Raw genomic sequence first — 15,721 nt, 5'->3', positions numbered from 1 at the left:
CCAGCGCCTCCCCGGGCCCGTGGAACAGCGCCTGCTGGCAGCGCGCCACCGCCAGCTGGCACCAGGCCGCGTACGGCAGGCACTCCTGAGCGCGCAGCTCGCGCCCCAGCTGTCCGAACTGCTCGCCGGCCTCCGACACGTTCGGCTTCCGCAGGAACCGCTTCTTCAGCTTGTTCGACACCTGCCGGTACCTGGCCAGGAAGTCCCCGGCCTCGGGCCCCGGGCCCGCGCCGCCGCCCAGGCCGCCCGCGGACGCCGCCATGTTCCCAACCGGAATGTTCCCAATGCTTCCGGGCGTGCCTACGCAGCCTGGCAGACGTGCGGGTGCCCGCGGCGGGCTGCGACGTGCCCTGCGTCCCCGCTCGGGCTGGCTGCGTGACTGCGCACGCTGGGTAGACCCGCGCCCCGCTGTTTCCTTGGTGATATGCAAAATAGCTGGTTCCTTGGGCGGGGCCTGGCCCGGCGTAACGCCCGCTGTTGCTAGGGGACATGTTTTTCAGGTTGTTAGGGCACCGCTAGCATCTCTAACGGAAAACGGCCGTAAGGAAACTCGTGATCTCGCGTGATCTTCATTCCTATTTTGCATCTTCGCGTGATCTTCATTCCTATTTTGCATCTTTTTTTTATCGAAAGCCTTTTTATTTTTACAAAACTTGCAAAAATTATAAACAAGGAAAAGTCCTGGCCAATAAAATGCACTTGTTAGGGTGTTTATATATAGCACCAGATATGTAATAAAAATGATATCTAACAGAAAGGTCACTTAAGAACTGATGAGTCCTTCAAATTACAGGCTCACACCTTCCCCAGTATATAGGTTTGTAACACTAAATATGAAAAATAATTTAACTTCGCATTTTTCTTGATTGTGTCCGCCCACCATCACTCAATCTTCCCATCAAAGCTGCGGCCAGCCGCTCTGTCCACCCCTCCACCCTGCAGGGCCCTGGTTGTCATTGCACATTCACCTTATCTCGACGCCACAGTCACGGACTTGCACTCCACCCCAATGAGCACCATCCTTCTGGGGACTTTGCCGGGCTCTGAGCTGCTCAGAGGCAATGGCGGCGTTGTCCGTCACGCCGCCTCACCGCCACCGCAGCCCGCCTCTCCCACCCAGGGCCACCCCCTGCACTGTTACCATGAGAGACTGTTCCTCTCCGTCATCCCCAACTCCAAACCCCCTGCCTCCGGCACACAGCCCCACCACCCCCATCCCTCCGGCGAGTTACATCCCACAACCACCTCCCTCCCACGCAGTCACTGAAGCACACACATGACTTTATTTAAACAATTTATCAATTTTTAATGACTGTCAAAAGTATCAGACAGGCCTAGGCTGCCCGGACTGTGCCGGGCTTGGTGCCCTAGGGCCGAAGCCCGGGGGCACAGGGCATGTGGGACAACTAATCCCAGGGGGGGGCCACCTGGGAAATGGTGGTTGTACCGAAGAAGCCGCTCAGTAGCGCGTTGTTGTGGACTGCCATGTCAACGAGCTCCGGGGTGATGCACCTGCGGCCGGTCTTCTGGGCCTCTTCGCCCGCCAGCTCCAGGACTTTAGCGGTCAGGTACTGGATGATGGCTGCCAGGTAGACCGGTGCGGACGAGCTCAGGCGCTGGGAGTAGTGGCCTTCTCGCAGGAGACGCTCAATGTGGCTGACGGAGAACGACAGCTCAGCTCTGGCGGTGCGGGAACGGGTCCGGCTCCGGCGACTGGACGACCCTCCACGGCCACCTCGCCCCGACATTCTGGATATTGGCTGCGGTTTCTGCGATCGGCTTAGCTCTGCAGTGCAGTGCGATGCTGAAATGTGCGATGCAGTGCAATGCGTCTGAAAATAACGTCCGAAAATAACGGTACACAAACTCAAATCTGTATCCTAGTGACCACGGACTGGCCCCTCATTGGTCGAGGCACACGCTCTGTGATGCGTGGCCCGTGATGCGTGGCCCGTGATGCGTGGCCCGTGATGCGTGGCCGGTAATGCATGGTTATGTCACTGCTTCCCACCGCCTCCCTCCATCCCCCACCCCCCGCCCCGGCCCAGGAGCCTGGGCCTGCAAAGAAATGGCTCCAGCAGCAGCCTGCTCGCCCTGCTCACTGGCCCCTCTCTTTGAAGGTACACTCACTTTGCACTAGATGGGTACGTATGGAAAAAACAATGTGTCGGAGGACTGCCACAGCTGTCTAGTTCCAAAATGCTGACACCATCCCCAAAAGAAGCCCCGGTACCGGGCAGGTGGTTCCTCGCCCCTCCTCTCCCTCCAACACTCCCTTTCCTTCCCCATCCCTAGACCCCAGGCAGCCATTAACTTACTTCACATGCACAGAGGTTTGCCTGTTGTGGAGACTTCCTAGAGATAGAATCATGCAATAGATAGGTGGCCTTTTGTGTCTGCATGCTTTCACTTGGCATAATGTTCTCACTACGGTTCCTCCAAACATTAGCATGAATCAGCACTTCGTTCCTTTTCCTAGCTAAATAATATTCTATAGTATCACTAGACCACATGTTGTGCATCTATCTGCTCATCAGTTGATGGATGTTTGAGTGATTTCCACCTTTTGGCGGTTGTGAATAATCCTAAGGTGAGCATTTCTCTACAGGGATCTGTTTGAACACCCTTGAATAGATTTATACATTTTCTTCTGGACTCTTAATTTTATTCATTGATCTATGTGTCTGTCCTTAAGCTAGCATCGCATAGTTTTGAAAACTGCAGTTTTATACTAAGTTTTAAAGTAGGGAAGTGTGAGTCCTCCAACTTTTTTCCTTTTTCAAGATTATTTTGCCTATTCGAAGCCCCTTGAATTCCATATGAATTTAGGACTGGCTTTTAGATTTCTACAAAACAAATTACTGGGATTTTTATAGGGATTACATTGAATCTGCAGGTAATTTAGTGTAGTATTGCCACCTTAGCAATCTTAAGACTTCCAACCCGTGAATGCTGATAGCTGTCCATTTTTTAGGTCATTTTTAGTTTCTTTTAGCAATGCTTTACAGTTTTCAGTGCACAAGTCTTGCATCTCCTTAGCTAAATTTATTCTTATGTGTATTTTTCCTTTGATGCTACTTTACACAGAATTATTAAATTCATTTTGGATTTTTTGCTGCTAGTATTTAGGAGTACAACTGATTTTTGTATGTTGATCTTGTCCCCTGCAACTTTGTTCAATTCATTGATTAACTCTAATAGTGTTTTGTGGATTCTTTAAGGATTTCTAAAATATAATGTGTCATCTGAGAATAGAGATAGTTTTACTTCTTTTCCAATTTGGATGTCTTTTATTTCTTTTTCTTGCCTTCTTGTTCTGGCTAGGACTTCCATTACAATCTTGAATAGAAGCAGTTAAAGCAAATGTTCTTGTCTTGTTCCTGATGTTAAGGGAAAGGTTTTCAGTCTTCCCCCATCGAGTGTGACATTAGCTATAGGAATTTCCTAAATGCTCTTTTTTACGTTGAGGAATTTCCCTTCTATTCCTACTTTTCTGGGTGGTTTTTATTAGGAAAGGTTGTTGGATATTGTGTAGTGCTTTTTCTGCATCAGCTGAGACGATCGTGTGGGTTTTTTCTCCTTCATGTTATTAATGTGCTATTGATTAATCAACTTTCTTATGTCGAACCATCCTTGAATTCCTGGAATAATTCCTACCTGGACATGGAATGTAAATTTATAGTATACTGCTGGATTCAGTTTGCTAAAATTCTTAGGAGGATTTTTGCATCCATATTGGTCTGTAATTTTTTTTCTTGTGGTATATATGTCTGAATTTGGTATCAAGGTAATACTGGTCTTGTAGTGTAAATTAGGAAGTTTGTCTTCCTTTTCTAGCTTTTGGAAGAGTTCAAGAAGGATTGGCATTAATCTTTCTTTAAACATTTAGTAGAATTCATCAGTGAAGCCACTTAGCACAGTTCCTGGCACATAATACATGGAATCTAGAATTTGCGTAGCCATTAGCTATTTGTTGAATTAATACATTGTCTCCCTAAAAAGGTTTCTAATTAAGACACAAGAATTGAATAAAAAAGTGGAGCAGATATATTTATCAAAACTAATGCTATGACTTCTGGGACAATGCTATAAATTTACTAATATTTTTATCCCATAGGAATAAAAATTGTTACATGGCAGAATTTTTTTAATTCCCATAATACTGTAACTCTGATTATGTAACAGACTTACACTGATTCCTATTTTAGAGTATTCAAGCAAATACAGAATACCAGATATTTTATGAGAGATGGTTTTCAACTTTTGTATACTATATGCCATGTTTTAACTGTAGGCATTGAATTGGCAATACTACCACATTTCTCAAACTGTATCCCTTTTCCTTTAAATGATGTACTTTTCTCTAGGATCTAGACATGTCAACGTTCTAAAACTCACATTTTTTTTGGATATTAACATGTTACTCATGAATTCAACACAGGGAATCACTAATTAAAGTCCCACAGTTCACATACACACACACACACACAGCCCCTATTCTTGGAAGGTCACTCCAAGTGCCAACCCCTAGTCCTCTTTCACAGCTAACCCTGCCCTAAAATAGTGCTTCTCAAACTCCACGTTCTGATTTGGTAGATCTGGAATAGGGCCCAAGATACTACAGCTCTAATTGCTCCCAGGTGATGCTGCTACTGCTCTGTGGCCTACAGTGGATTAGCAAAGCCCTAAATGGCTTGCTCAAAGTTAGTGAGCCTTTTACAGGACCTCAAAATAGACTACTTCATCTGCCCAGACCTGATCTCTCTTATTCCATTCTTCTTCTTGGTGTTTTTCTCCTTCATGTACTCTTATCTTAACATCCATCTTGCTAGAATGGTTTTGAGTGTTGAGTGCTTTTGAGAAATGCACAAAGCAAAATTAGAAGGACGTTATGATTGGAAAGAATTGCTCTTTGTCTTCGCTTTCCACGTATCTGTGCTAATCCCTCCCTATAGGTCTTCTTTGGCAACGTGGACTCATCTGGGATAAAACACAATGTTTTTAACCCTCCGATTATTGCTCGGTACATCCGTTTGCACCCAACACACTACAGTATCCGCAGTACTCTTCGCATGGAGTTGATGGGCTGTGATTTAAACAGTAAGTGCCAAGTCATCCCATATCCTTCCTCCTCCCAACCATGAGTAGGATAATTAACCATCCTAGTTCTCCCAAGACTGGAAGGATTTCTCAGGACACAGAACTATTAATGCTAAAATCAGCACAGTGCTGGACAAACCCAGGACTTTGTTATTCTAACCATGGGATTCCCCAAGGGCAGGCACCTCCTACACTACTATTAACAAGGCAAATCAATGTCAAACAAAGCTGAACAGAGCTGACCCTAAGACAGGGAGTATGTTAACAATAACAGATTCTGTGCAAAAGTTGATGCCCGGGAAGTGACATCGTGATGACAGCAGCCCTAGAGTATCAGTGATTACATTTTCCTTTCATTTCTTTGAGGTTGCAGCATCCCACTGGGAATGGAGAATAAAGCAATATCAGATGCACAGATTACTGCCTCATCCTACTTAAACAATATGTTTGCCACCTGGTCTCCTTCACAAGCCCGACTTCACCTCCAGGGGAGGACTAATGCCTGGAGACCCCAGGTAAGAGGCAACAAATTTGCCATTTAACTGATGTGGAGTGGGGAGTAGTGTTTGGGGAAGAATAAGGGAAGCCCTTGACTGTTTCTTCAGAGGTAATTCTGTCACTTGGTTGTTCCCAAAGAGTGTCAAGGAAGGTTGACCATGGGCAGAAAAACCCACAGATATTTAGTAGTGCCACGTGATCGCACACAGCATTCATTGGGGAAATAATCCCTAATTGAACCTCCTGGAACAATCTTGATATTCAGTACTGAGCTAATATCTGTCAAAGAATTGTAGTAGCTGAAGTCCAGTCTTAGAGAAATGTCAATAATTAGCCCTCTTTGCAGGTTTCTCAGTTCCTCAAAGGAAAGGGTCACAGTCATGTACTGAACAATTTGGGGATGAATGGAGTTAAAATGCTCTGTGCTCCTCCAGGGTCTTCGTTTGAACAAAACAGGTAGTATAACATATTATCAGACTTTTGATACTCTAGTCAATCTATATACGGCTCATATATTAATTCAGTAAACATTACTGGGCACCCATTAAATAGCTGACCCTGAAAAATGTCAACCCTCGAGTTCCCTAGAGTCTAAAAAGGGAGACTGACAAGCAGACAATTAAAATTCAGAGTGTAAGTGTTGTGATATGGTTAAAAAGAAGGGATTTGGGAATTTCTTGAAGCAAATAGTGATCAACAGGATACTAGTCTAACTAACTTCCTCAGGTGAATAACCCAGAAGAGTGGCTGCAAGTGGACTTCCAGAAGACAATGAAAGTTACAGGAATAGCCACCCAGGGAGTGAAATCTCTCCTTACCAGCATGTATGTGAAGGAGTTCCTCATCTCCAGTAGTCAAGATGGCCATAACTGGACTCTGTTTCTTCAGAATGGCAAAGTAAAGGTATGCTGGTCTCATAGGAAAGGCACAAGACCTCTCCTAGAGCTTGACATTTAGAAACATAGCAAGGTCGATATACGACCAAACTTTCAGGGTAAACTTCTCTAAGAATCTATAGTAATAGGTCATTATGAAAGGCATTCTGGGAGGACACAGTGACTCTAAGCAAGGACGGATAATCACCAGGAAAGGGCAGAGTAGAGCCAAAAGTTGATTGTCCTCGCGAATGTTGGTGTCATCAAGGATTATGATAAGAATCAGAGGGATAAAGAAGAATGAGTTGTTTGCCAAATGCTTAATGGTGTCTGAACCCTCATCAACAACTTAGATTCCCAGGCTTCACTGACCTTTAACTTTAGCGATCCACACAATCTTCCTTCTTGATGTTGGTTTGCTAGATAACTCAAGAAATTATGCTAATTAGAGGATATGACAGAAAGTCTTGCTACCTCATGAGTTATGAGAGAATGAATACTTCATCTCTATGGTCTCGTTTATTTTCTTTTTCACCAAAAATGATGTGACCCTTGCCAGTCTCTCTAGTATAGTCCCTTGTCACTTGCTCCTTCGCTAAGTTCCACCCACACTAAGAAACTCTCAGTTCCCTAAAAACAGCATGTTCTTTCTCACGACAGGCTTTTATATATACTGTTTCTTCTACCTAGAACAGTTCTGCTGGGTACTTCCCACTGACCCTTTCACCTGGCTCATCCTTCAGGAGAAATTAGGCCAGAAAAAAATAAAAGACATCCAAATTGGGAATAAAGACGTAAAACTATCTCTCTCTGACAATGATATAATTTTATATGTAGAAAATCCTAATGAATCCACAGGAAAACTATTAGAGCTAATAAATGAATTCAGCAAAGTTGCAGGATACATGATCCACACACACACAAAAAATAGTTGTCTCTATATACTAGTAATGGAAACTCTGAAAAGGAAATTAAGAAAACAATTTCATTTATGATAGCACAGAAAAAAATAAAATTTCTGGGGCTAAATTTAATCAAGGAGGTGCGAGGCTTATACACTGAAAACTACAAAACATAGCTGAAAAACTTAAAGGTGACCTAAAAAAATAGAAAGATATTTTGGGTTCACAGATTGGAAGACTTAATATTGTTGAGATGGCAATACTATTCAAAGTTATCTACAGATTCAGAACAATCCCTATCAAAATCCCAAGGGACATTTGTGCAGAAATGGATGGGCTGATCTTAAAACTCATGTGGAATTACAAGGGACCTGGAATAGCCAAAACAACCTTGAAAAAGAACAAAGTTGGAGAACTCACACATCCCGATTTCAAAACTCACCACAAAGCTACAGTCCTCAAAACTGTGTGTTATTGACATAAAGATAGATCAGTGAAATATAACTGAAGTCCATAACTGAAATATAACTGAAATATAACTGAAATATAACTAAAGATAGATCAGTGAAATATAACTGAAATAAACCTATATGTCTTCTGTGGTAAACTGATTTTCAATAAGGGTGCCAAGACCACTCCATGGGAAAAGAATAGTCTCTTCGACCAATAGTGCTGGAAAACTGGATATCAACATGCAAAAGAATTAAGTTACTACATAGCATACTCACACACAAAAATTCAAAATGGATCAAGTACCTAAATATAAGGGCTAAAACAATAAAACTCTTAGCAGAAAACATAGGGGTATATATTGATTACCTTGGATTTGACAATGCTTTCTTAGATGTGACACCATAATCACAAGCAATAAAAGAAAAATAGATATAGTAGACTTCAGAAAACTTTTTGTATATCAAAGGACACTATCAAGAAATTGAAAAGACAACCTGCTGTATGAGAGAAAATATTTGCCAGTCTTATGTTTGATAAAGGGTCTAGTATCTAGGATATGAGAACTCAAAATTCAACAACAAAACGACGACCAAATTTAAAAATAGGCAAAGGACTTCAATAGGTATTTCTCCAAAGAAGATATACAAATGGCCAACAAACACATGAACATCAACATCACTAGTCATTAGGAAAATGCAAATCAAAACCATAATGAGATATCACTTCACACCCACTAGGATGGTTATATTTTTTTGTAAATACAGAAAATAAAAAGTCTTAGCAAAGATATACAAAAATTGGAACCCACATTCCTGATAGGAAGGTGAGACGGGGCAGCCACTTTAAGAAACATCTTGGTGATTCCTCAATAAGGTAAACATGGAATTACCAAATGATCTAGCAATTCCACTGCTGGGTAGGTACCCAAAAGAAGTGAAAATAAGCAATTAACGAAAACTTGTACGTGAATGCTCATAGCAGCATTGTTCATAATAGCCAACAGGTGAAAATGACCCAAATGAGCATCAACTGATGGATCAACAAAATTCGGTCTATCCATACAATGGAATGTTATTCAGCCATAAAAAGATGAAAGTACTGATACATGCTGCAGCATGGATAAAACTAACATCTATGGATAAACATCTATTAATGAAAAACTAACAAAAGCATGCTAAGTAAGAGAAGCCAGACATAAAAGGCCACATGTTGTAGAAGGCTTCCCTTTGGGATTGAAAATAAGAAAAGGATGCCCACTGTGCCAGTTTGGTATTGCTGCGTAACAGACTACCCCAGAACTTGGTCACAGTTTTGCGGATCGGGAATTTAGGGTGATCACAGACTGGTTTGTCTGTGATCTACGTGGCATCAGTGGGGACAGATGGATGATAGATCTACTCCCTAGATGGCTTGAAAGTCTGCGGGCCTACAAGTGGCAGATTTGGAAAGTCACTACTTTTGGTGAAGGGGGATACACATATTGGAGGCTTGGTGATGAACCAAAAAAAAAAAAAAGTCACGTGGTGGAAATTAAGTAAAAGCAAAATCGAATCATAAAATCACAAGAAACAAAACTCTTCCAGCACTCTGCCACCACCATTGAGCAGATTCGACTCAGTCGTTCGTGTGCCTTGCTCCACCTCGTCTGGAACCAGGTCTGACAAGCCCAATATGACTGAGATTGAAAAATTCGATAAGTCGAAATTGAAGAAGAAAGAAACGCCAGAGAAAACTCCACTGCCTTCAAAAGAAACTAACAGGAGAAGCAAGCAGGTGGATGGATCATAAGGAGGTACGCACCGCCAATAGGCACTGTACATTCCACAAGCCGTACCTTCTTAATTTCCTTCTTTTAGCTATTTAATCTTGTAAGATGCAAAGAGGTTGGATCAAGTTTAAATGACTGTGCTGCCCTTTTCACATCAAAGAACTACTGACAACGAAGGCCGTACCTGCCTCTCCCACCTGCCTGTCTGGCTGGCAGAGAAGGAAAAGAACTTGCATGTTGGTGAAGGCAGAAGCTGGGTGAGACGACAGTGAAATCTAGAGTAAAAATCAAGCTGCTCCAAGGTGTCCTGCAGGCTGGAAAATGCAGTTTAATCAGACTGTCATTTTTAATGATACACTTTATCGTGCATAAAATTACGCACAACTTTATTGTTCATAAAATTAGGCGCAATTTTGAAATATGCAAATAAAAAGTTTTAAAACCCGAAAGAAAAAAAAAAAAAACCTTTTCCTGTCCCGTTAAAGAAATTGCACTTCATTTTATCAACAGTAGAGGGTACTCCTGGACTAAGAAACCTAATTAGCCACCCAAAGCTCTTACTTCCTCCTACATAGAATCACCTCTTATTGCTAGAACAAGAAAATATAAGGAATTTCTAAATGAACATAAAATGGCAGATGAGATAAAAGGTATTATTGTTCTTGATTTTTCACTCCCTCCTTCCTTGAAAACACCATTGACTTTGGGCCTAGCAACAGCACTCATTTGGACTAATGGAATTTAAGTAGACATGGCATTCACCTCTTCCAAACAGAAGGTTAAACACAATTGTGTGTATGGCTCAGTCTCTTTGCCTCTGCCTTCAGCCATGATATAAAAATGTAGAAGAAATGAAAAAATGAGGAAATCAGCTTGCAACTCTCTATATACTATTTAATTGATTGTAAGGAATTTCAATGGATGCTTAAGCCAATGGATGAAAGTTTGATGGGGGACAGTATATTGACATGGTCTTAAATAGTCACTCCACGATTGTTTGTTTGTTAGGAAGGGGAAATGGTGACCTTTATACAGAGAAATCTGGTGAACACCACCTTAACCGAGTGATCAAACTTTGCATCATGAGTAATAGGACAAACTGGCATCATGTGTCCCCTGATGTGATATGATAGGAAGGACATATCACCTACTAAAAACATTTAACCAAAATCTAATAATGAAAAAACAGTCACACAAAATTAGAATGTGAGACATGCGACAACGCAATGGTCCTGGACTTTTAAAAACGTCAATGTCGTGAAAGACAAAAAATGACCAGAGAGTTGGAGTCTGTTCTAGAGTAAAGGAGACTCAAAGAGATATAATAAATACAGCGTGTGATCTTTTATTAAATTCTGGATTGGAAAAACTGTATAAAGGGTATCATTGTGATATCAATATTATATTTGTTAGGTATAATAATGTTATTCTGTGGTTGGTTATGTAGAAGAATGACCCTATTTTTAGCTTTGGCACACTGAAGTATTTGGGAGTAAATGACATGATGTTTACAACTTCCTTTCAAGTAGTTGAGAGAGAGAGAGAGAGAGAGAGAGAGAGAGAGAGAGAGAGAGAGAGAGAGAGAGCACGTGTATGTAGAAAGTAAATATCTCAATACGTTAACAATTAATGAATCTAGTTGAATGGCTTAAGTTCATTGTATTGTTCTTTCAATTTCTTGAGTTTGATAATAGTTCAAAATAAAAACTTGAGGGAAAATAACAAGGAATAAGTCTCACAGATGTGCAAGCCTCCAAATAAACGATCAACAGTTGTCAAAGAATCACAGAACAGTGACCTTAATGTTTCTCCAACATTTTCCCAAACTTTAACAAATGTTTATAGTATATGTGTCATGTATAATACATTGTGCTATATATGCTGCGCATGGAAGACAGATCAGTGACCAAGGTGTCTGTTCTCATGGAGCTGACATTTGGCGAGGAAAGTGGAGGGAGCAATAACCCTGTAAGCAGATAAACGAGAAGATATTGACCGCTATGAGGAAAAAGAACAAGTTGAGATTTAGAGTCAACAAATGTCCTATTTTAGATGGTGTCGATCTCTCTAAAAGGATGACATTTAAACTGAGACCCCAAAGGATAAATAAAAAGGGGGTGACAGAAGAGGTAAGAGCATTCTAAACAGAAAGAACCACATGTACAAAGGCTCTTGTGATAAAATGGGTTAGCGATATCCAGGAACCCAAGACAAAGAACGCTCTTAACTGTCCACATCACACCCACTTTCCCTGGCCATGTTGGGGAAACGTCATTTTTTTTTTCCTGTCAGACAACTCATAAGCGATATCTTTCCTCTTTCAGGTTTTTCAGGGAAATCAAGACTCCTCCACACCCGTGGTGAACTCTCTAGACCCACCGCTACTGACTCGCTACCTTAGAATTCACCCGCAGAGCTGGGGGCACCAGATCGCCCTGAGGCTGGAGGTTCTGGGCTGCGAGGCACAGCAGTTGTACTGGCATGATGGGAAATAAAGTATAAGACCTTTGGCATTTTCAAGGGAATAGTTTTGAGACCTTCATAAATTCTCCTAACCCAATAAAACCCTATAACATAGAATTTCCTCCATAAAAGGTAGTAAAATACAATTGTTTCTATGATATATGATCTTACAGGATTGTCTTAAGTGCCCTCCCAGCCCTGTTAACATGGTACCACTAAGATAACCAACCACCCCAGTTTGGCCTGGACTGTCCCAGTTTTAGCAAAGCCCTTGCCAATCCCCTTGCCCCTGCCTCCTGGGCCCAGGCCATTCCCTCACTCCAGTCCAGCATCCCTCGCAGACTTGCCTTCTACCTCTGAGCCTGGCCTCTGGGTTACTTCCTGCCCTGCCCTGCCCTGCCCTGCCCTGCCCTGCCCATGGCACCATCGGTTTATATGGTCCAAGCAGACGCTACTCCGAAGCCTCCCAAATTAATCGTCATTAATCCTGCATTTTCTGGGAGCGTTACAGCCTGTTTAACTCTTGAGCATTTGCTGCGGCTGCTCCCCGATTGCTCGTCCCTTCCAGTGTGATTAGGCAAGGAAAAATGAGGAAACCCATCTGGAAAGCATTCTCTTCCTGACAAATTAGGTCTCTCACACAGCCGCCACTTCCTCCTCTGTGGAAAAACAATGTGTTTAAAGTTGGCAGAAGATATTCATGATGTAAGCATTTCAGATTAGGGTTTATACACTTAAAATAAAACTCGCTTTTTTTTTTTTAATTATCCTGGTCGAGCATGGAACAAAACACAGCCTTAAAGTAAAAGGCAAGTCATTTTTGACAATCTGCAAAATAGAGATAATATAAGAACCACTACATTAAAGTCTATTTTTGCCTCCTTAAAGATAGATGTAGTTATCGTATTTTGTCATCTTGGGGCATTGTTAGTGGTACATTCTTATCACAAAAACTAGTGGTCTTAAGCTGAGGCTCATAGATGGGATTCAAGAGCCCACAAATCCGCTGAATAAGACACAGCATTATGAATGCATATGTGCATTTATCCGGCAGAAGTGTCCAAAGGCTTAATAAGATTTTTAAGGGCCGAATGGCTTTCAAAATCTCAGAAGGATGTAGAAATAAAGCCATTTGGTCTTAATTCTAATCGACAACCAAAAAATAATAATAGGATCACAGAAATATTGAGAACCTTGAAATAAAATGACAATGTCTCCTTGAAATGGTGGTGACCAAGAAAGGTAATTATCATAATAGGCTTAAAAGAGGACATATTCTTAATATTTCCATAGAAAAATAAGGAAAGTTCATGGCCATCTGGGATAGGTAATACATTATAATTCTAATAATACATTCATTTTACTCCCTCTCTCAGCTAACTTCCTGCTGAAACGACACAACAAAAATATAACGGGGAAATTTTATACCAGGACTGAAAACTAGAGTCCCGATTACATAGTTGAAAAATCAAGAAGTCAGAAGAAAATTGAGCTGGTAAAAGCAGAGAGAAAACACTTCAGCCTGCCACATCCACCACGTGAGAAGAACCCCACCTTGCACCATGGCCGAGAGAGAAGGTGTTGAGGGGTTTACTGCTTCTTACATATGCCTGCCCCCTTCACTTTGATACACAAACATCTCCTGTATGATAAATGGGGCTAGAGGCCAGGACAAGCCCATAGATCAGGTGGAGGAAACATCCATAGTTTGCAATCCAGGGCAATTTGAAAACAGGAGTTCCTAGCATAAGAGAAAATTTTGTTGCAATCTCAGAAAAGGCAAGAGAACAGCTGTTTTTTTTCCCCCATGCTAGAGCATTTTCTAATAATTTTGCTTGGCCCTGATCTGTCACAGTATAATCAGAATCCACAACTGATGAAGGTGCAAACGGTTTATAGTCCTATAAGATTCCGTTACAGTTAGAGGTTAATTTACATAAAACGACAAGTTGTTTTGCTTTGTAGCCTGATAGAAAAGTTAACCCCAAAGGTGATATGGTTTTATTTTCTGTAAAAAGTTAAACATTCTTATGTCTAATTTAATAATCTTTTTTTTTCCCATTGACTATATACATCTCTAAATGTTTTTGGAACCAGCTCTTTTGTCTTCCTGCTGCTTTCCTCTATAACCAGTTAAATAAAACATTGACATATACAAACAGATGCCTTTGAGTGTTGTTGTTTTTACACTGGAAATAAAAATGTGAACAATGATATTAAAAAAAAAATAGAGGCACTGAATAGCAGGATGGACACTTTAGAAAAACAAATTACTGAGTTAGAAGACCAGATTAAATTGAACTCAGAGTAAAAACTGATATAATTTATGAGCGGTCAAGTAAAATTTTAAAAATCAGAAACAAAGTCTTGATCCAGGAGAAGACCTTATGGAGAGAGAGACCGAGAGAGCAAGGGAGAGTTGCCATTCAACAGGTATAGTTTCAGTTTTTCCAAATAAGTAAGTTCCAGAGATCTGCTGGGCAGCATGTTTTCTATAGTTAACAATAATGTGTTGTGCACTTCAAAATTTGTTAAGAAGGTAGATTTCATGTTAAGTGTTCTTAACCACAATAGAAATTGAAAATCCAGAAGGAAAGATTAGAATGGATGTGGTCAAATAAAACAATAAGAGAAAATGTCTTTGAGATAAAATAATAATAATAATATAATAATGATAATAATAATAATAATAATACAAATTTGAGTCTTCAGATCTCCTAGTGCAAGACAGAATTAAAGACCAGAACAGAACATGTCCTGGGACCAAAGTTAAATTCCAGGGAGAGAGGAGGGAAGTTGGGGGGCTGGGAGAAAGGGGTGAGGGGTTAAAAAAGCACAAATTAGTAGTTGATAGATGGTCATGGGGATGGGGAGCACGGCATAGGGGATGCAGTCAGCAGTAATAGAATGGCTAGAAGGAGGGCCAGAGGAGAGAAAGAGTAATTAAGGGGATCGTTTCATAAACTATATAAATGTCTAATCAATGTACTGTATACTGGAAACTAATAATAAAAAATTCTAGAGATAATGTAGAAGAATGAGCTTGTGCATTGTTTACCAGCATAAACCTAGTCAAGTAGGAAAACAGACACTTGTTAATGCCGAAAAATCCACATCGTTTTATAATGCTGGTTGAGTTATTTACAAGATCACTGAGATCATAGTAAGTTAATTATAAGAAATTTGTAAGCAAATTCAATCTCTTATAACAACTACAGTTTGTAACTTTAAGTGAACCCATATAATTTTCTGTCACAAACATATTATCAAACGTAATCTCAAGATTACAAGTCAACAATTTTTCGAAGATACATATTAAAACAAGTCTATCTCTCAATGTTATAGAAAAGCTCTGTATCCATTGCAGTAGAGTATGTAGAAACCCAGATTTATGATGACGAGATACAGATTAAATATAGACTTTCGTGTTTTTTAACTGATTCTAACTATTCCTAGCCTCCTTCCTTGGCTATCTAATCCAAGGCCGATGACTGACATAGCACTCCCAGAACTTGTGGGTATTATTTCATCCATATTGCTCACCAAGACCAGGAATTTCAGTCGCATGCTTTTCTATTTTATAAGTAAGAATAAAATGTTCGAAACATCCTGTCAAGATAGACTATTTACAAAGAAGAAAGAATTAGAGCGATAGCAATGGT

The 15,721-nt window shown here is 40.9% G+C and overlaps 2 protein-coding genes across 2 annotated transcripts in view; one reads left to right on the top strand and one right to left on the bottom strand.

Moving 5' to 3' along the window:
- Positions 1-12,091, top strand: part of F8 (coagulation factor VIII) — a 116,587-nt gene extending 104,496 nt beyond the window's left edge. Inside the window, exons 23-26 of the mRNA XM_023520657.1 lie at positions 4,956-5,100; positions 5,467-5,615; positions 6,325-6,501; positions 11,921-12,091. Coding sequence (XP_023376425.1) covers positions 4,956-5,100; positions 5,467-5,615; positions 6,325-6,501; positions 11,921-12,091 — 642 coding nt within the window. The remainder of the gene's footprint in view (positions 1-4,955; positions 5,101-5,466; positions 5,616-6,324; positions 6,502-11,920) is intronic.
- Positions 1,407-1,748, bottom strand: LOC105302515 (histone H2A-Bbd type 2/3). Its single transcript, XM_011375582.1, has one exon. The coding sequence runs from the start codon at positions 1,746-1,748 to the stop codon at positions 1,407-1,409; it is 342 nt and encodes a 113-aa protein (XP_011373884.1).
- Positions 12,092-15,721: the final 3,630 nt, after the last annotated feature.

Source organism: Pteropus vampyrus, unplaced genomic scaffold, assembly GCF_000151845.1.
Source record: "Pteropus vampyrus isolate Shadow unplaced genomic scaffold, Pvam_2.0 Scaffold275, whole genome shotgun sequence".
NCBI classification, from domain to species: Eukaryota; Metazoa; Chordata; class Mammalia; order Chiroptera; family Pteropodidae; genus Pteropus; species Pteropus vampyrus.
Note: the sequence above shows the minus strand (reverse complement) of the source record. Positions and strands in the feature narration are given on the sequence as shown.